The following is a 21,434-nucleotide window of genomic DNA, read 5'->3' on the forward strand; positions in this document are numbered from 1 at the left end:
AAATTTATTTTCCTTTTAAATCTTGATTTCTTTCTTGATTCTATACAAAATCTCATGTCTTTTTCTCATCAAGAATAATAACATTGCTTTCAATTACGATTATGCAAAATGGTTGCCGAGATAGAAGGAAAAATCATACATTTACTAATCTCATTTAATATTTATGTGATTTTTCGTACTGAATTTAGAAGTTTTGAAAACAGTTATTAACGATTCATACATAGTTTTATAGAAAGCAAACATTTTCTATAAGAAAGTAGTGAAGTGAAACTTCACTTAAAGTTGAGGGTCTAAAATGAAAATAAGCTTATTTATACACTTCAAACTCGTGGATCTTTATAGGGCGTAGAACCTGAGGATTCAGATGGCACTTTCGTAATTAATTCCATCCTTAAGGGCATTTATCAAATGCCCTCCCGCCGGCGTTCTAAAACAGAACCCCACCCACCCGGACTCCGGCCCCATTCCTCCCACACCACACACACACACACACACACTTTCTCTCTTAAGAATAACTGAAGTCAATTCCAAGTTTTCAACACGTAAGAATATTCGGTTACGATAATCTTAGAGGTTTAAAAGAGGAACATATTCGAGTCTTGTCTTGATTGTGTTAGCTCGTGTGTCGCCTGAGAGAGAGAGAAATAGAGAATCAATAATGGAATCGCCGGGACCGGAGACGGTGGTGGCTAAAGTAGCCGTAAGGTCATCTGTGATAGAGTCGATCAAAGGGTGGTCGTCGTTATCTGGGGTTCGGATTCGTAAAGAGGAGCTGAGGCAGAAGATTACGATGCCGGAATATTTACGCCTCGCTATCAAAGACGCCATTGCATCAAAAGACATCGACGCCGGAAAACCTCATTACGAACTCATTACCACCGGTCACGACAAACCACCGCAAGTCGCCCCTGAATCGCCGTTGATTGTTTTCATTAATTCCAAGAGCGGTGGACGCTATGGCCCGGAACTTATGGCTAGGTTGCAGGATTTAATGGGGGAAGAACAGGTAACGTCTAATTCACTCCATTAATCAGTTTAAAACCCCGTAAAATTCTCTTGATTTCATTAATTTATCAGTAACCTTTCATTTTAAATCTTATCTTCTGTTCTTGCATATCTGGTCAGAGTCAAGCGTCATGAAAATCGACGATTTTTATGGTTTTAAAGTCGAATTACATCATCAATACTGATCTTTCTGAACTTTTTTAATCATAAACTAAAACCAATTTTGATTATGCTCTTGAAATTTCTATACTTGATACCAATTCGAGACCCGATCAAAAACTCAAACCCCTTCTGTTTAAATCCTTTCTTGTAAACCTCATATTATAACCCATATACAAACGCCAACAGATTCAAACTTCTTTCACTTCCTTTTTCAATGATTTCGCTTTTGATTTTCAGGTTATTGATCTTCTGAGTGTAAAGCCTCATGAGTTTATTCAATATGGTTTGGGTTGTCTTGAGAAGCTCGCTAGTATTGGCGATGGGTGTGCTAAAGAAACCCGTGAAAGATTAAGAATTGTGGTAAATCTCGTATCCCACACTCATTTATTTTTACTTTTTACTCTTTAAAATTAATTTTCAACGTACAATGTTACTATATTACTATATATATACAAAGTTTATATAATTTTAAGGTAAAAATTTAAGGTTTATAAATTGTTTAATAATGATAGGTTGCGGGTGGTGATGGAACGGTAGGATGGGTTCTTGGGTGCCTAGGAGAGCTTCATAAAGCCGGGCGGGACCCAGTTCCACCAACTGCAATTGTCCCTCTTGGCACAGGAAATGATTTGTCAAGAAGTTTTGGTTGGGTAATTTATATTTACTTTTTTTTTTTTTAATTTCAATTTGTTATAAGTTTTTGAAATGTTTTTTAAATTTAATTTTCAGGGTGGATCATTTCCTTTTAATTGGAAAGCAGCTATAAAAAAGACTCTTGACAAGTCTATTCGTGCTCCAACTAGTCGCCTCGATAGGTGAGAGACTCAAATCTCTTTGATTACATTTACATTTTTTTTTAAATCTTTACATTATTATAATTTATAAGTATGTGTGAATGAAAAGTGAAAAGTGAAAATTGAAAAGTGTTAATTAATTGTGTGTTCTTTTATGAAATATAGTTGGAATCTTGTAATATCAATGCCAAATGGCACAGATTTGGATGCACCTTATTCCTTAAAACGAACTGAAGAAGTTGTTCTTGATCAGGTTAGGATTGTAGACAATCTGTTAAAAAATAACTTCATATGTTAAATTCTATTATAATAATAAATTTCAGGATCTAAAAGTTGATGGACCATTGCCTGAAAAAGTTTCTTGTTACCAAGGAGTTTTTTATAATTACTTCAGCATAGGTATGCTATTATATTTTCTTAATTAAAATTTAAAACATAGTTTTATAATTAATTTTGAGTTTTGAACTTTTGATTATAGGAATGGATGCACAAGTGGCTTATGGGTTTCATCATCTAAGAAATGAGAAACCTTATCTTGCACAAGGTCCTATTTCAAACAAGGTGTAATAAACTTTACTATGTTTCTTGAAAAATGTCATGCATTATATTCTTATATCTTCTTTATTAATTTATAAACTTTTCTGTTTTAGATAATTTATTCGAGTTATAGTTGCAAACAAGGGTGGTTTTTTACACCTTGTATAGCTGATCCAAGTTTGAGGTAAGAAATTCTCATATTTTAATATCCTGTTGTAAGTTATGAAATGCATTAGGATTAAAATTAAAAGATTTTAATTTGTTATATGTAATTGTTAATAATGTAAGGGGACTAAATAACATCTTGAGGCTGCATGTTAAAAGGCTAAACAGCACAACATGGGAACCTATTGCTATTCCATCAAGGTAAAGTTATTTTATTTTGTTTTATTATTAAAAAAAATTTGTCAAATGTCTAAAGTGTCTTTTTTTTTTCAGTGTTAGGTCAATAGTCGCTTTGAATCTTCATAGTTATGCAAGTGGAAGGAATCCATGGGGTAACTTGAAGCCTGACTATTTACAAAAGGTAAGATTTTCTTTATAGAATTTACAATTGATTACCAAAAAAAAAAAAGAAAACAATGAATTTACTATATTATTAATTATCTATTTGCAGAAAGGTTTTGTTGAGGCTAAAGCAGATGATGGTCTTCTAGAAGTTTTTGGCTTTAAACATGGATGGCATGCATCATTTGTTATGGCCGATCTAATCTCAGCCAAACACATTGCACAGGTATTTAGGTTTACAAAAGGGCAAAAAAGTAAATTTACAATGTATGTGATAAGTCATTTTGTAACATTTCTCAGGCTTCAGAGATTCGGTTTGAGCTAAGAGGTGGAGCTTGGAAAGAAGCTTTTATGCAGATGGATGGAGAACCATGGAAACAACCGATGAACAATGAGTTCTCAACTTTCTTGGACATAAAAAGGGTACCTTTTCAGTCGATCATGATCAAAGGAAAGTGATACAAACCGCGTGAGCTCATAGGGTTGGGAATTTAGTGGTGTTAAATACTTATTTTATAAATGTGTTAGTTGTATTATCTTGTAAAAAACTTGAAATTGCATATTCTTATTTGAGATTATGCAATGATGTAACATTGTAACCCATTAGTTTGGTTTGGTTTGATAATTAATTGTAAATCATAGTGCTTTGTTGTTATCATTCTCTTCGAGTTTTCGGTTCTTACTTATTTGTGATTATATATATATATATATATATATATATATATATATATATATATATATATATATATATATAGAGTTAGGTTCATATATAACCATAAATATTGTGTGAGTGTATAATCAAATCTTAACCACTCATTTTGATAAAATATAATAATATCGTTTTATGTTTAATTATGGTAAAATAATTAATCTAATAACTGTTTCCCTATCATCTCGTATGAGTCTTATTTATCCGACCCTCGGTTCTTCACCTCCCAATTCTTTTCACCCGATTTTTCCCCTACATCCATCTTCTTCTCGGCATAGAAGACCTCAACCGATGCCTCCCCTCCAGCGACAACAATCCTTCATCATCAACTTCCCTTGGAAGCATTGACGTCTAAACCATCCCACCCCTCCTTCATATCTCATCGTCTAACTATCTTCACTTTCGCCGTTGTTGCCGACTACCATAGGTAAATGAAGTAGATTAGACAGTGAAGATGTTGAATTTAATGACTTGTGTATGAATAAATATAGGTATGATCAATAATTTGAATTTTGTTTAGTTTTCTTATTCTACATCAATTTACTCTTGTTTTTTGATTTGTCAACACACTTGAAAAACGTACTCTTGTTCTTTGATTTTGAATGTTAAATAGCTTTTTCTTTCTTTGATTTTGAACTTTTAAGAGATTAGGAATCCTGGTTGGAGTTATTATCAAAATGAGCTAAAAACAATCTTTCTTCTCTTCTTACGCCCTGTAGTAGCCTTAGTCTTTAATTTCTAAGTTTTTTTTTAGAATAACCAGGTCTATGTTTTGATTTGTTTTCCATTTTATTCTTTGTATCAAACCCCAAAACATTTAGGTTCACTTTTATTAGATTGATTTTAAAAAAAAAAAAAAAAAAGCTTTGTGATTTTACATGCATATTAATTGTTTGTTGATATGCTTAAATGAAATTTTCTTATAGATTAGGTGATTAGTTAATACATCAGAAAGAGAAGCCATTACCAACTTAGAAAACTATTCAAAATCTTCACTTTCTCTATGATTTTTGTTGCACCATTGACGTATTAAAACTCCTAATGATAAAATGACTACTTATTTATCAATTGAGTAAAACTCTAAGTTTATCTCTAAAATGGAGGTGTTAAGTTTGTTTCTTGTATGTGTAAGTGAGAAATTAATTCAATTACCAATATTTTAACATTTAAAAAAGCCATGCCTCTTGGGAATTAGCTTTTATCTTTGTCTACTGCTCCACCTCGTGATTTTTGTTTTTAGTTTATTATCCTTTATAATTTCATTAAATTAAATTACTTTATATGATGTCAAAATGTAGATGTTATTGGATGTTAATAGTTGATGGTTGATAATTCCTTGAAGCAAAATCTTGAATTTCTATCAGTTGGCGATCAAATAATCATACATGAGAAGGGAATCAATTTGAGTGGCGACCAGAAATAGAGAATAGCATACACTATATATTAAGAGGTTGGTATTTTAGAATAAGCTTTTAGAATGCTCATTCCATATTTATGAAGTGGATCATGAGAAAGGTAGGTTGTTATGTAATTTAAGTTGTTTTCTTAATTAAAAAATATTTAATTTTGGCACCAAATGTTCTAACTATTCTCGTTTTTGTTTATAGGAGGAAAACGAAAGTTTTAAGTGAATAATTTGTTCGTTTAGGTTAAGTGTGAGGAGGTACAGGAAAACCATCAAAAAACAAACAAAAAATCTTCAAGAATGATGACAGATTCTTAAAGAATGCAGTATAAATTATAATTATTTTTGTTTATTCTTTAAGAATTGTGACAAATTATGAAATAATGTAGTATAGAAGGTTGTTTGTATATTTTTCAAAATGTTGTATATATTCTTGTTTTTATAATATTGTTTTATATTATAAAAATGGTTGTTTTATGTTATAAAAATGACTCTTATTTTTATAATACATGTTATTGATTATATTGCATTATATTTTTCTTAAAGAATGATATGTTATTGTCTAATATATGTGAAGTGTATTCTTTATGAATATTAATTCTAAAAATGACTTTGAATGAAATACTACTATTCTTTAAGAATGAAAGAATGAAAATATGTACTCATCATCATATTATATTTTGATGTGAATTGAATTTTATTTGATTTTATTTTATTAAATCATTTGACTTAGTTGTCTAAAATATAGATAATTTTCATTTGATTACAATTATATTCTTTAAGAAGGATAACTCTTAGAAAAATCACTTGTTTGTAATCATATTCATTAAGAATGAACAGATAATGATGTATGTTCATCCTAATATCATATGAACATGTGTTTTAAAAAAAAGATGTAATTAATAACGTTTAATTTTATAAATAAGAATTTATTAAAAATCCAATTAAAATATGCAATAAATAAGCATTCTTTCTTTTTTAGATATATGTTAATAAAATTAAATATCTTTATAATTAATAATTAAATAAGTGTAATTATATAGTGTATGTTATCCTATGTTAATCATATGTTCCTTCAATTCACACTCATTCAATCTTTTTAATCTAATGGACAAGAATTGGTAATACATTCACACAATATTTGTAGTTCATATTTAATCCTAGCCCTATATATATATATATATATATATATATATATATATATATATATATATATATATATATATATATATATATATATAGAATTAATGTAGACCAATCATTATAATTACTAAAATTAAATAATTAATTGAATATATAGGGGTTGAATAGTAAGTTTAGCTATTAGTTAGTTATGTTAACTACATAAATCAAATATAAATAATATCATCCCTTTATTTAAGGCAAATTTGTTAGTTATCCACATTAAAATACCATCATTGCTTCAACATGAGAAGGGAAAGGGGCATGTTATTCATTCTTATTAAAGGAATTAATCATCATGACCATTTTCTTCTATAGGTCTCCGCTAGACCACCATCATCGTCGACATCACTAATCATCATCACCTCCTTCTCGACCAATCCAACACCACCACCATCATTACCTTAACGATCACATCGAGGGTTTAGATTTTATCACCAACAATGAGACCATGGTTTCTCTTTCCATCTCTATTTGCATATCGACTAACTGAAGATAATATATGTATCTCTCTTGTGTGTAGGTGATGTACAATCTATTTTCCACCATTTTAAATTTCCACCTGAATTGAATCTATGTTTGCTCTATTTGTGTGTGTTTCATGGAGGTTTATTAATTTTCAGCTTGCGTTAGTCTTATGCACTGGAATTTAGGTGAGACAAAATTCTTTGTCTCTTTGATTATTATTATTATTATTATTATTATTATTATTATTATTATTATTATTATTATATGTTGCATAACAAGTGCTAGATGAAATGTCTAAGTGAAAACACTTAAGTAATTTGTTTAAGAAAGCTAAGAAATTAACATGGTGATTTGCATATGATTAAATCCAATTTCTAGTATATATAAAGCTATGTATTTTTTATGTATTTTGTCAGAATATCTTTGTATAAACGTATTACATCAAGATATCTTTGTATGTATATAAATGCATTCTTTAGTTCTAATCTTTTAATTACAAGAGATTGGTTCACTTACTCAAGATTCTTAAAGAAAATTAGGTAATGTGCAATTTTTCTATGGTTGAAATCAAGTGATCTTGTAAAAATGAATTTTCTTAAGTGTATTTTGGATTCAAAAAGAAGATCAAACACACTTTATATTCTAGTAGAAGATCAAGGGCATTCTAGATTATGGTAGAAGATGAAATATATTATATTAGAATGTATTCTAAATATATATATATATATATATATATATATATATATATATATATATATATGAATTTGAATTTGAGAATCATTATATGATCACGTGTTTCATATATGCATGTATTAGAATCGTATGTATTCTTAAAAAATGTTATTATAAAAACCAGCTTTTGGTATATTCTAAAGAATTGTAGATTGGTAATGTTAATTAATTATTTGCAATTAAATTTCATTAATCCTTACAAATCTTATAAAAATTGATAATTAACAAAAGCAATTTAAGAATGAAGGCATTCTCTCATAATGAAAACTGAAAAGTAATTTTTGATTATTAAAAAAAACATCCTTTGATTTTTGGTAGAATCTCTAAATTTGATTTTTTTTTTCTTATATAGTGCCTAAAAGATTAAAATACCCTTGTAGCAGTAATTTTTAGAAACTAGTCAATTAATTAATTTTAATATAATTGGGGAATGTCTAATTAAAAGATTGGTTCAAATTTGTTTTTTCCTGAATTCCCATTTATCCATAATAACTCGGTTTGACTCATGTTAGCAGATAAATAGTCTGCGACATTCGGTATATGTTTTTGGTAGCGAATATAGTTTTCCGGCAACATGGTCGTTAAATCGAACTAAAGATAATATGATAAATGCTCTATCGTGAATACATGTGTGTGGACCAAATATATGTTATTGGCGGCGTTAAGTTCAAACAGAAAAAACATTATTTACAAGTAGTTAATGTCATTGTACGTTGATAACCTTGATATAATTTATGTAATCAAAGTACAGGTATAGTAACATCAATAGATTCATTGATAATTCGGATTTAATAAATAAACCATTACATATCTTATATAAACAAAAAATCACAATTTAACATTTCATATAATTTTCATGATATTTCTTCTCATTTTTGAGAGCTTCTATCACATCTTCATACAAATTTGCCAGTATTTTCTCATCTTCGATTTCGTCTATTAGATATGAAGTAATGAAATCTTTACTGCCAAACTCAATATGCTTAAAATACAACTTTCCTTTCTATAGTAGCTTGAACAAGATTAATGAAATACATATGAATAAGAAGTTGTCTTATGTTAGTTCACTTTTTGTCGACCTTTAATTTTTCATATTTCACAAGTTGTTTTTAAAATTTTATTATTTGGGAGGTTTGCAGTTTTGGTTTGTGGGCAGAGGATAGGGGTGGCAATTGATGACACGACATGACAAAAATACACGACACGAAACCAAATTGAGACGAAATTGAAATTCGAATTTGTGTTCGTGTCAGGTGTAAAAAACAGGACGTCGTGTCGTGTTCGTGTTCAAAATTTGACATGAAATTGACACGATTTAACATTTTTTGTCGTGTTTGTCTTGTTTTTCATGTTATCCTTGTCGTGTTGTGTCGTTTTTTAATCGGTTCGTTTTCGTGTTAGTTCAAAAAAATCCGAGATCGTGTCGTGTTCAAGGCACACACTATTAACTTTCATCCCAAATAAGATTAAAAAAAATAATAAGACAAGTTGCAGGAAATAGCAACACTTTTTATTTTTTTACCCATAACACCTCACTTACTACTTACATATCTTTACCCATAACAGCAACATACTTATATTTCTTCACACATTAACCCTCACTTCATTCTCTCAATCATGTATGTTTCTGTGTTCTCTTTCCATAACCCATTTTCAAGATGCCTTTCATAAAACAATACTTCACCACTTGCTTTTACAGCCAATGCAGAAGTACTTCGTGTACCATAGTCCTTCATATCACCAACATTCAGAATCAAATATATAAATGTTAAGGTCTTGAAATACCAACCTACTGTTGACGTGGCATCCACATGGGTATAAACCCAATATGTTTTCCCATGTCAACGCCACGTCAGCACCTTTGACAAAATGGAACAAAATTAGAAAGTTGGGGAAAATTCCTTTAATCCTATCCTATCCCCCTCCTCTCCCTTCATTCTTCCTATTCCTTAATAACCCCCACCATCAATTCCCCTTTATGCTGATGTCATCTTTTACAGTGTTTCTCATCAGTTTATCAATCAACTCAGTAATTGGAATTTCACCTTCACCATATTCATCCAAAACATCTTTAAAACCATGTTCCAATCTTTGAGCCTGAGTAGAGAATTAGATAGATACAATACATATTAGAAAAAAAAAAAAGAAAACATTAACCTTTTATGCAACAATGTTTTCACAAGTATTCTAATCTATGCAACAACTTTTCTTTTTAAGGCCACAATATTGTTGCATAAAATAGGCAGCTGTAGTTGCTAACCTTAGGCCATGGAGTGTCTAGACTTGCATTAGATAGCACATGGACCCCAGGTGAAACTGAAGTCACATAGCACTTATCTCCTTTCAGCCTATTGGTTACATAAACCATATTCATGGACAAAAGATCAGCAATTATCAAATTGAATCCATTGTATTCATCTGCTTCCTTTGCAATTTCTTCTGCAAACTCCATGGCGTTTTTCTTGCTCTGTAATCATCAAAATTACCAAAATCATACCAACAGGAAAAAACACAAACAGTTGGTGGGCATGATTTAATACAATGTAAACTTAAAAACCAACCTGCAAAAAGCGAATTGGGAGATCACCTCTACTCTTTGCTGTAGATATTGAGTTCAATTCACGAACGTTGGTAACAAAAGCCACCCTTCCTTCTCCGCTAGAGGCCAACCATGTTCCGCCGGCTGTCACATCTCTGCCACCCAATATTTTTCCACCTTCCCACCAATGCAGTGGCTCCGTTGGTCTTACATATATAGCAAAGCAATTAGTCATCTCCGATCATGTCATATTATAATAAGTAGTTAGCAAGAAAAACTCATCTGCCAAAGTTCAAGTATATTGGAACAAAATTGAATCTGTAAATGGTTGAATTGTTTTGCAAAATGTACAAAAATGGGTTGAAATTCAAATTTAACTCACCGTATATGATATTCATCTCGATTGAGCAATAGAAGAAACGGGTAGAGTGGATGAGCTTGCCATAGAAACACTGATATACACATTTTGTCACTGGGATGAAAACACTAGACTTAACGCTGATAGTAAAGGCTTTATATAAGGACATAAGGACATGGATCTGGTTTCGCGGCTGTCAACCGGTGGGGGAGCCTCTCGGTCAACCAGTTTTAAAGTAGTCCGCCTCTTCCAAACGAAAAGAGAAAACAAATTAGAGGTGAGATACTAACCTCACCGTATACTGCCGCCACTACCACCAGTAGCCACCCCTACCGGCAGCTGCAGTTTCACTGCAATAGAACCTGGAAAAGCAGCAACAGCGAAGCCGCTGCCTTCATTCTCCTCTTGATCTCTATTTCTCGATCCCTTTCTTCATCTACCTTCTTCGTTAGCAACAATCGAACAGACAAGCACAAAAAATTGATTTGTAATTTTTATTTCTTTCCCCTCTATCGATCTCTCTGTTTCAGTGGAAACGTGAAATCATAGATGACATGGTACCTTAGGTTTTTTCTTCGAGTGAAGATCTATTGCACAGAAGGAAGTCGTAAATCGCAGACATACATGAGGAAACAGGGAAGTAGAGACGACGCATCAGAGATGGAAGCGAGATTCAGAAGATTCCCCAAAAAGCGGAGCAAATGAAAAAAAGGAAAACGGAGTCTGAAGTGAAGTGAAAGAACGAAGAAGAAGCACTGGAAGGAAGTGGAAGGTTGTTCAACACTAATCGATTTGGAAAGGGTTGAAATCAATCACTGTTTTAAAAAAAAGGTTTTTTAATTCAACCGGCATGGTCATCGGTTTCCGGTTTAACCGGTTCGACCGCTGGATGAACCGGTTTCTATGTTTTTCATTTATTTTTTCTATTTTTCTACACATATATACATATATAAATTATAAATTTGATGTTTACAAGTTCAAATATTAAAAATACACATAAAAATAAGTTATAGATGAATCGAAATACATTAAAATAACACATAAACATAAGTTTTAGTGTTTTACATTAATCCATATACGTCAAAAAGAAAATATAGTATAATACCGAAACAAATTATAGTTTTTGATGAATACAAACACATCAAGAGAATTTATAATATTTACCATATGTTTTTATTTAGAGAAAACTAAATAGATTTGAAAAAAATCACCAAAGTTTATTATGTAAATGGTTGTTTTTTATGTGTTTTTATTCGGTTTAACCGGTTCAATCGGTTTATTTTGACCGGTTCAACCGTTTTTCTCTAAAAACCGGCCGGTTCAATCTGGTTCAGAAATCAATGTAAAACCGGTGATAGTTGAACCGTTCCCTCTCCCGGTTCTCGGTCCAACTGGTTCGACCGGCCGGTTTAAACCGGTTTTTAAAACATTGGCTGAAATAGTCTAATTTAAATCAAAAAGTAAATCAAACACAGTAAACATACTTAAATTGAATCTAACAATATAATCAATGGTAATGAAATAGGATCTGATAAAGTATGTACAGAAAAGAAAACAGATCGATCGTACATCAGGAGGGCGTAGATCGAGTAAACGTTTTGTTTGATTTAATTTTAATTTATATAATATATCATTTTTCTACTATCTAATGATTTTTTTTATTTTAATTGTTCTATGTATTATAATTGTTGATTTGTTAAGTCAGTTTATTTCTATCAAATTGGTTGGTACGTTGCTATTGATGGTCTTGTGTGAAAAATAAAATAAGTCATAAATATTTTTTTTTGTATAAATGGAAATAAATAATATTGGATGTTCATTTGGATGGATCGGTTTAATCCAATCCAATCAAGTGAATCAAAATCAATTTTGGTTTAATCCAATACAATCAAGTCAATCCAAAATCCAAAATAATAATTCAGGTTTGTTGAAACTCAATCAAAAAATATGAATATCCAAACTAAATAGTCTGATCCAAATTGTCTAATAGACAATTTAGTTTTATCCAAATAATAAACACCCCTAATTATGATAGTCGATAATAGTTATAAAATAATGAGTCAAAACAAGATTTGTCACATATCAAAATTGACGTGTTACTAATTCTTTACTAATATATCAATATTCTGTTGTTAATACCAATACACGTAAAAGAGATAAAAGTGGATCATATACAATCGCAAACCTAGCTTAGTAGGGATGCCTCCCAATCCTAACATCATATACAATCGCAAACCTTAGTAGGGATGCCTCCCAATCCTAACATAAGATAGATTTAACATATGGTGTTTTAAATTATAGTTGGTGTAATGTACTCATTAGTGTATACTTTTAACTTATTTTCATCCATATCTTCTAACACAGGGACCGAACATTTTGTACTAAATTATGATCTTGTATTGGTACCGTACTGGAACTAGTACTGAATCTAAAAAATAGGACGATATTCGGTATTCTAAAATTACAAAATTCAAAATTTGGTATCGTCGGTACCAGTACTAGTGTCGAAATCCTATACCATCCCCGATATCGGTAACGTTAATTTGGTACAGTACTCATGATTGACTTTCGATGAAATTTGGTATTTGGAAAAATGGGAGTGGTACCGATCGGTACCGATTCCGTTCCACGCTCATCTCTACTCCATCTAATCGTTATAATTCAGTAGATTAGAGCATTCTTATTGTTGATATCATTTAAAAATCTAAAAATACTTTAATATAATCATTTGCCATGTTAGATCAACAATTTATAAGGTGTGTTGTGGCGGTGCCAAGACATGACTACAATGTTCCGAATGCTTTCATGAAGATCATGTTAGACATGATGCATAGGTGAATCAATATGCGTTATGTTGTGAGTTTTTTTTCAAGACATGTTTTATTATTATTATTATTATTATTATTATTATTATTATTATTATTGATCGGGTATGAAATAATTGAGTTTAAATTAAACACATGTTATTAGGTGGTATTATAACTTTTTTAAAAACATGATATATTTAATATAAATTTATATAATGTTATTTATCTTTTTTATGTATATAAAATATCAGCTTTGAATAGTAGACTTGAAAAGTAAAGTTTTGTTATCATATCAAGACTCACCCCATTTAGAATCTTGATGATGACAAAAATGAATTATTTTTTAGACAATTACAAAAATGGTAACTATGGTTTACCAAAAGTCACAAAGTCATTTCTAAGATCTTCACCTAAATCACATTTCATTGCTAAGGATTTCTGTAACATTCCAAAAATCAAGACCAAAAATTTCTTTTTAAAACATTAAATAAAACATAAGTATAAAAACAGATATATCAAATTAGAGTATCATTTCAAAACATGTTCTAAATATCAGAGTAAAAACATCTCAGGCTAAAACTTCTTGGTGTGTGTCATGCGATCATCCCGAGCTCTTCCCTCCGCTACCATAAGTACCTGAAACCAAGACTGAAAACCGTAAGCACGAAGCTTAGTGATTTCCCCAACCTACCACATGCCACAGAAGCATAACCATATACACATAACCACATACTAGGCCCCCGCCCGCTGCATCAAGCCTTACCCAACATCAAGCCCCGCCTGGTATCGAGCCCCGCTCGATATACAGATCTGTCTCTCTTAGGCCCCGCCTGTCTCCGGGCCTCGCCTGCTATACACATACATGCAATCAAATGACATACTAGCGTATAAAGAAAACATTCTCTCCTGTACTCCTGTACTAAGGCCTCGCATACCTTGGGCCATGCCCCTGGTCTGCCATTGATGAGTTATAGAACCCCGTCCACACTCCTGCTGTTAGTGAGATATGGGCCCCCGCCCACACTCACTTCTCTCCTATCATGGGCCTCACCACTACTCTGCTAATATTAAGATATGGAACCCCATCCATACTCAGCTAGTGATGAGATACGGTACCTCGCCTACACTCACCTCCCTACCAGGCACATACAAGTATCATAAAGACAACAAATATAACTAACATATAAACATTCCTTGGGCACCCGCCTGACATCGGACCTTGGTCCGGAATCACGTACTAGCATACAGTGCCTAGGGCTAACCCCCGGGTCTTCCTACTCATAAACTACATGGGCCGACAGTGTGGCCTTAGACCCATTCACATAGTGAGGAAACTCACCTCGCACAGCTGAAGATTGGCTGAAACCTCCGGCTGCTATCCGATAATTCCCCGAATTGTTGCTCCCCTAGCTCCCCGAGCTACCAATACCAACATAACACTTAGTCCCAAAATGCCCTCCAGAAGTCAAACTAAGCCAACTCTGGTCAAAGTCAAAGTCAACGGTCCATGGTCCATGGTCAAAGTCAACACTTCCAGGTTGACTTGACTCGCCGAGTTGCTCCATCAACTCGCCGAGTTCAAAAGCTCAGAATCCTACAATCGCGAACCAACTTGTCAAGTCAGCCCTTGACTCGTCGAGTTCACTAGCTAACCAGACTCGTGACAAACCGAGTCAACTCGCCGAATCATTCCTCTGACTCGCCGAGTTCACCCATAATCGGAAAACATGACAACTCACTTAAACTCGTCGAGTCCCTATCTGGACTCGCCGTGTTCCTCGGTTTGTTGGACTATCTTAAAGGATTAAGCCCCTATACTTCAGATCTAAACTCCAAACTTCATAAACACTCTCGAAATGACCTATTAAGGGTAAAGTTTCCAACTTTACCCATCCTAAGTCCTTCTTAATGGGTTAAGACAAAACCCTAGCTCATTAAGACATATCCCCATGGTCCAAGAACCCTTATTACACCAAACCAAGATAGGGAAATCAAGATCTAGACTCTAGACATCCAATAACCACGTAAAGTCCTGGATTTTACTTCCTTGCATGGCCTTTAGGGCTCCAAGAGGCCAAAATAATCTCTTTAAGCTTGCATGGGACTTCCTAATGGAATAAAGCTTGCACCTTTATGCCTTAACCACCATAAATACTTCCAAATCTAAAAGCATCATGCTTGGGGGACGTCCAAAACCCTACGACAACCATTCTTGGACCAAAAACCTTCCAAAAAGGGGCTATAAGGAGATCTAATAAACCAAAAGCCAAGATGAAGACTTGATTGCCAAGAAATGCAGCAAATTGAGTGTATCTTTTGCATCTACTTCCTCCTTCTTGAACCTCCACCTTCCTTCCTTCTTCTTCTTCCTCTTCAAGAGCGCAGAAAACACACCAAGGTGGCTCAAACACTCACAAGATGTACTAGGGTTTCGTTGGTGAGGGTTTGGGGTCTGGGGGCTGAAGATGAGGCTGAGGGAATGAGAATATGATGCTTAAATAGGGCACCAAGTCCCGAAATTAGGGTTTCCCAACCCAGACCAGACTCGTCGAGTCAGTCCCCCGACTCGCCGAGTAGGCCACTTAATCTATGACACGGAACTTGCTTCGACTCGTCGAGTTCTTCCTTTGACTCGACGATTTGACTCATTGACTTAGGGTTTTTCCTTCCCCCACTTGGCCTCGTGGATTCCGGGTGTTACAACTTCTCCTAAGGTTCATCGTCTAATCATTACATTTTATATATTCATCGCTAATGATTTTTCCTAATGTTCATCGCCAAATCATCGTATTTTATATTTTCATCGCTAAGGACTTCTCCAAATGTTTATTGCCTATCATCGCATTGACAGTATAACTTGGGGATTCCTCCACAAAACATGTCAATATAGTACATTGCATGAATACACGATTTGTACATTGCTTGAACTCGTAATTCATCACCTACAAGTTGCAATCCTGTCGGTGTTCCATTGGACTATTAATATTAGTTTGTGGTCGTCATCTATACTCCATTAGATAACTACAGCCCAAACATCGCAATCATCTCAAGTAAAATTCATGGCATCTCCTATATTTTTAAGGACCTCTCCTATTCGTTTTTCATCTCTCATCTCCCATCTCTCATCATCCATCACTACCCGATATATATATATATATATATATATATATATATATATATATATATATGGTTAGGTTATTGTGTTTAAGGTAACTATCGTGTGCATGTAAGGAGAATTCTGGACCAATGGATGAAAATAATGAAAGATTATGATTTTGAGGGTCTATGATATTACAATGGAATATTATGTACCATATTATCACTCAAATTTAATTAAAAGAGTATTTTAGACAATTAACTATATTTAAAAAAGGAAAATTTTGAATTTTAAGGGATAATTCTGATTTAAAAAAAAAAATCAATTTCAATTCTAATTTAATTTGTAATCATAACCGATTATAACCTATTTTATTCTATCAGAATGCGATTATGTTAGAATGACATTCTGGTAAAATAACAGTTTATGAGATCCTTTAAGAATACACAAATAAGAAGAAAACATGAATAAATACGTTATGAAACAATATACAAAATCGATTCTTGGAATAATAATATATCAAATAATTACATTCTATGATTGTGATACAAAAAGAACATTCTTGAATAATAACAACATTCTGAAAAAATAACAAATGTAATTCTTAAAAAACAACAACATTCTTAAAGTGTGAATGTGATCAATCTTTGATTCATTTTTCACGTCATTCCTATAGGGACTTCAAGCCATTTCTATCAAAAATGCAACAAAAACATCAAAATCCAACAAAAAACATTAATTTATTCTGAAAGAATAATATTGCTAAGATTCGTTTTATACATTCAGGCAGAATACATTCTACTATAAGACACTCTTGTTCTCCATATTTTCTTTCTTCTCCACATGAATGACAAACTCTTCAAAACCTAAAAAGAGAAGAAACCATCAAAATCTAACAAAAACACTAATTCAGTAAACGAACCGACAAAATATATGACATTTTAATAGACAAAAAAGATTCTAAAAAAATCATTAAATCTAAAGTGCAATTACCATTTAATTATGACAGAGTATATATATATATATATATATATATATATATATATATATATATATATATATATATATGACATTCTAAATTTTGGCAGAATACATACAATATAGTAAATTAGCAAGTTGTAATTCTGACATAATAATTAGGGCAATAAAATATGATCATAAAACATTTTATTTGCAATGTTGGTTAGGTCAGACAATTCATCAAACACTTGGTGTACGAAACTAAAAGTGAGAACATAACCAAAAATTATAAAAAATAGAACAACAAATATGTTGTATTATATTTGCTCGTCATGAAAGAATTTGTAGGTTGAAATAATATTCATTAAGTAAAACAAATAAAATTCATTATTGTATGTGAAAATCAAAAATTATAAAACTGCAACCCATTGAATATTATAAAACCCAGAAGAATTATGAAGAAATTAATGTCATTTAGAAGCCTTGAAAGACCCTTGCATTTGCCGAAGAAAAAAAAATAAGCATCCATGTCTTGAATTTGCCTTCTGGTCTTCCAATTAGAATTATACATGTGCATTGATTATCTAATTAATATTCCATCAATATTTAAAAGGGTTATAATAGAAAACACCATCAACTAAAAACTAAAAGGTAGAAAATCATGGAGTATTGATGCTAAAATTGAGATATTAGGGATTTTTAATTACTCACCTTGAAACTTGTTTGGATGGAAAAGACGTCAAACATGATTTAATTTAGAACGAGTGTAATCCTTCTTTAATTGAGTATTTGTGGGTTTAAGATGGAGGTAGCCGATATGCAATCGACGAGGGAACAAAACAAAGGGAAATTGTGTCTCGTTTTTTTTTTCTTTCGTCGGAGGTTGTGGTCCTTTAGGGTTGTTTGATGGTTGTGGTGTTAGTGAATGCATGCATCGGCATATCCATTTCGAGGATGAATGATAACGTAGTGAACGGTGCAGGAATTTAAATGCTATTAAAGGGAAATTGATCCATTATTTTAGGGATTTTAATTTTGGAATATAATTAATTGTACATACATAATGACTAAAGTACCCTTTATTATTTAATAAATGATTTATTTTTTCCTAAATTCTGATTGGTCAATTCATGCACACAATAGTTGTTGGAAACATTTTGTCACACCCCCGAACCAGATGGCGGAATCGTTCGGGGCTCGTGTGACTATCAATTGAAATATCATCACAATGATTATATATGAAACATAACACAATCATCACCAAACATTACATAGTACAATTGGTATTGTTTACATCAAGTATATTGTTTTACATTACATAAATCAAAACATAAATTGTTCGATGATTGACTTTTGCATAAAAGAAATTCCAAAATACTCTTAATGATTCTTCAGCTTATCGATTACATGAGAATACAAGTTATTTTGAAAATGGTCAACATATATAATATTGGTGAGTTCATAAACATGTTTGAATGAAGTTTTTGTAATATTTGTAAAACCCATAAAATCCGATATTTTTTGTAATTGGTCAGAAAACGATGTGTAAAATCGAGTATAAATGTATGTGTGAATTTCATAGTAAAAACATGTATAAGTAAACGGTCCAATTTTTCCTTGTATTATATCCGTTGTACGTAGAAGTTAATGAATAATAGTATTTTCCCCCAGAAAATCCGATATTTTCAGATTTATAAAAGTGTTTTGGTCCTTGTATTATCGTATGAATTTGTTTTGTATCAATATGATTTACGAGTTTTGATTTTCGTAGTGTTGTGATGGTAATGGATCTCTATGTGAGTCGTTATAACCATGCATGACAGTTACTAATTCGCCTGTCTTGGCATTTTTCCAAACACTGGTTTTGATCAAGGTTTTGTCACCCTAGACTGGCCTAGTCTAACTGTAGCGAACAACTCAGGTGTGGGGGAGTCACCCCCGTATAGATCTATACACAAACTCTCGTTCTCCCTCCAAGAGACTCTGATTATAACTACATACTACGACCATACACTCAAAGGTGTCAACCGAGAAGTCTCACTAGATCCCAATTATTGGCACATGAATATGTATAACGTTATATGTATTTAGAATTTCGAACACGAGATGATACATGAATGTGAAAGAATAAAGCCCAACAAACTTGAAAAAAAGACAATTGTGGCCCATTAGACATGTAAATTATTTCCAGGCTTGTTAAGTATGCAAATGGACACGTTAAAGCCCATTAGGCATATGATGAATTATTTCAGGCTAAATTAGCATGTAAATGGGCCACTACGGCCCAATAACATGTAAAAGCTAATTTAGGCCCATTAAGCATGTAATTGGATCACAAAGATCCAATAGACATGAAATGATAATATTGGGCCCAATAGACATGCAAATGGGTCACGAATGCCCAATAAGCATGTATAGTGAGTACTAGGCCCAATAGTCGTACCGTTGTTGTATTTCGTTTGTTTGTTATAGTATAGTTCATTTCTTCAAAATATTTATTCATAATGTTATAAAAATCCTGTGTTTTGTTATAACGATATTTTTATTTCGTTACGTCAAAATTATATAATTTGAACTCGTGTTTAGTAAAAATTTCACTCTAGGTCCCTTAAGAACTAAGTTGAACATTTAAAGGCTTATTTTTACATAAAATGTCATTTTTGGTCTATTTTAATTAAAAATAACATTTTAGCCCAATAATTTATAAAAATTTATATTTTCGCCCCAATTGCTTAGTATTTGACGCGTTTGGCCGAAAAATACATATATTGACATTTTCAGCCAATCTTTGCAGAAAATTACATTTTCAGTCCTTATTTGAATTAAAATGACATTTTCGGCCCAATTTTTATAAAATTAACATTTTTGGCCTAATTTTGAAATAAGAGTCATTTTCAGCCTTTATTTTCGTTTATTTTCAGTTTTGGCTCAAGTTTTGATTTAAATAACATTTTAATCCTCAAAAATTGATATTTTTGCTATTTGGGCTAAAAAAAAACGTAAGGCCCAAATTAAGGCCCATAATGCAAAATATTATACTTTTTGGTCCTTTGGAAAGTATAGTTGTTATAAGAACTCATTTTTATACAAATGTGACCCTTTTGATCCTCACAAAACCGTAAGTGGCAAAAATTATCCCAATCTTTGGTTTACTTGTCAAAAATGGTCCATATACAAGATTTTTGTTTTGTTTTTCACATCTTAGGCATGTATAACACTTTTATCTTTGTAGTATGATGTATAGAGTGTTTTAGCTTATGAATCTCACCCATTTATGTTAGAGTTTTCAAGATTCATCAAGATTTATCACATAATCACAACATAAACCAAGAAAATCACACATAGCATGCATAAAACACATAAATCTACACATTTTACTTGTATTCTCCCCCAAAATCAAATAAAAACTGAAAACAAGGGGCTATGAACTCACCTTTGCTTTGATGTTTCAGTTTGAAGAAGAAATGGAAGAAGATAATGTGATTTTCGGCCCTAGCAAGCTTCTTGAGGGGATTTTCGAACTTAGAGGAGTTCTACACAAAATTAAGGTGGTAAGAAGAGTGAATGAGTTTAAAAAGAAAATATGTTACTTAGGTTTGTGAGATCTTACCACTAGAGTGTAACTTGAAGTGATTTTTAGATGAAAGCCTCCTTGGAATGCTCTAAATCTCGAAAATTCTTGATGAAAGGGGAGAGATGTTCTTAAAAGTTTGTTTGGAGAGAGTTTGGTATTGTGTGTGTGTGTTTCTTGCTCTTGGTCGAGGGATAAGAAAAGAGGGGAGAGAGAGGTGAAGATGTGATGGGTGCTTAGAAGTATGAGATTTAGATTTTGTTTAGTGGGTAATTAGCATGGAGAACCACAAGGTAAACTTGAGGTGGCACCATTTAACTCCATGCACAATCTTTTTTTTTTTAATATAAACCCATTGGGGTGAGAATGGGCTCAATGAATGAAGGTGAATTAGCTTTGGGTTCAAATCCTTGGCTTTGATCGAATTTCATAGGCCCAATTTTATTTTTTGGCCCATTCGGCCCTTTGGATGGTTCACGGCCCATTTAAATGAAAGAAAGGGAGTTTATGGCCCATTAAGGCTCATTAGGGTTAGAATGAATCATTCTAGGCCCATATGGTCCAAAATGTTATAGATTTATGAATTGGGTCCATTTAGAAT

At 32.3% G+C, this 21,434-nt stretch overlaps 2 protein-coding genes across 2 annotated transcripts; one reads left to right on the plus strand and one right to left on the minus strand.

Moving 5' to 3' along the window:
• The first annotated feature begins 363 nt into the window (after positions 1-363).
• Positions 364-3,663, plus strand: LOC145066573 (diacylglycerol kinase 4-like). The gene is made up of 12 exons (XM_079013870.1): positions 364-1,006; positions 1,405-1,527; positions 1,680-1,817; positions 1,897-1,982; positions 2,127-2,214; positions 2,285-2,360; positions 2,440-2,522; positions 2,612-2,682; positions 2,787-2,864; positions 2,937-3,024; positions 3,115-3,231; positions 3,306-3,663. The coding sequence occupies exons 1-12, from the start codon at positions 659-661 to the stop codon at positions 3,462-3,464; spliced, it is 1,455 nt and encodes a 484-aa protein (XP_078869996.1). The 5' UTR covers positions 364-658; the 3' UTR covers positions 3,465-3,663.
• A 5,326-nt stretch (positions 3,664-8,989) lies between these two features.
• On the minus strand, positions 8,990-11,152 carry LOC145067216 (uncharacterized). The gene is made up of 6 exons (XM_079014407.1): positions 10,689-11,152; positions 10,423-10,512; positions 10,063-10,246; positions 9,762-9,968; positions 9,484-9,598; positions 8,990-9,344 (listed from the first exon to the last, which is right to left on the minus strand). Exons 2-6 carry the CDS (start codon positions 10,503-10,505, stop codon positions 9,100-9,102), a joined length of 834 nt encoding a protein of 277 aa, XP_078870533.1. The 5' UTR covers positions 10,506-10,512; positions 10,689-11,152; the 3' UTR covers positions 8,990-9,099.
• Positions 11,153-21,434: the final 10,282 nt, after the last annotated feature.

The sequence above is a fragment of the Lactuca serriola genome, chromosome 8 (genome assembly GCF_051521515.1).
Source record: "Lactuca serriola cultivar US96UC23 chromosome 8, Lser_US96UC23_V15, whole genome shotgun sequence".
Lineage (NCBI taxonomy): Eukaryota > Viridiplantae > Streptophyta > Magnoliopsida > Asterales > Asteraceae > Lactuca > Lactuca serriola.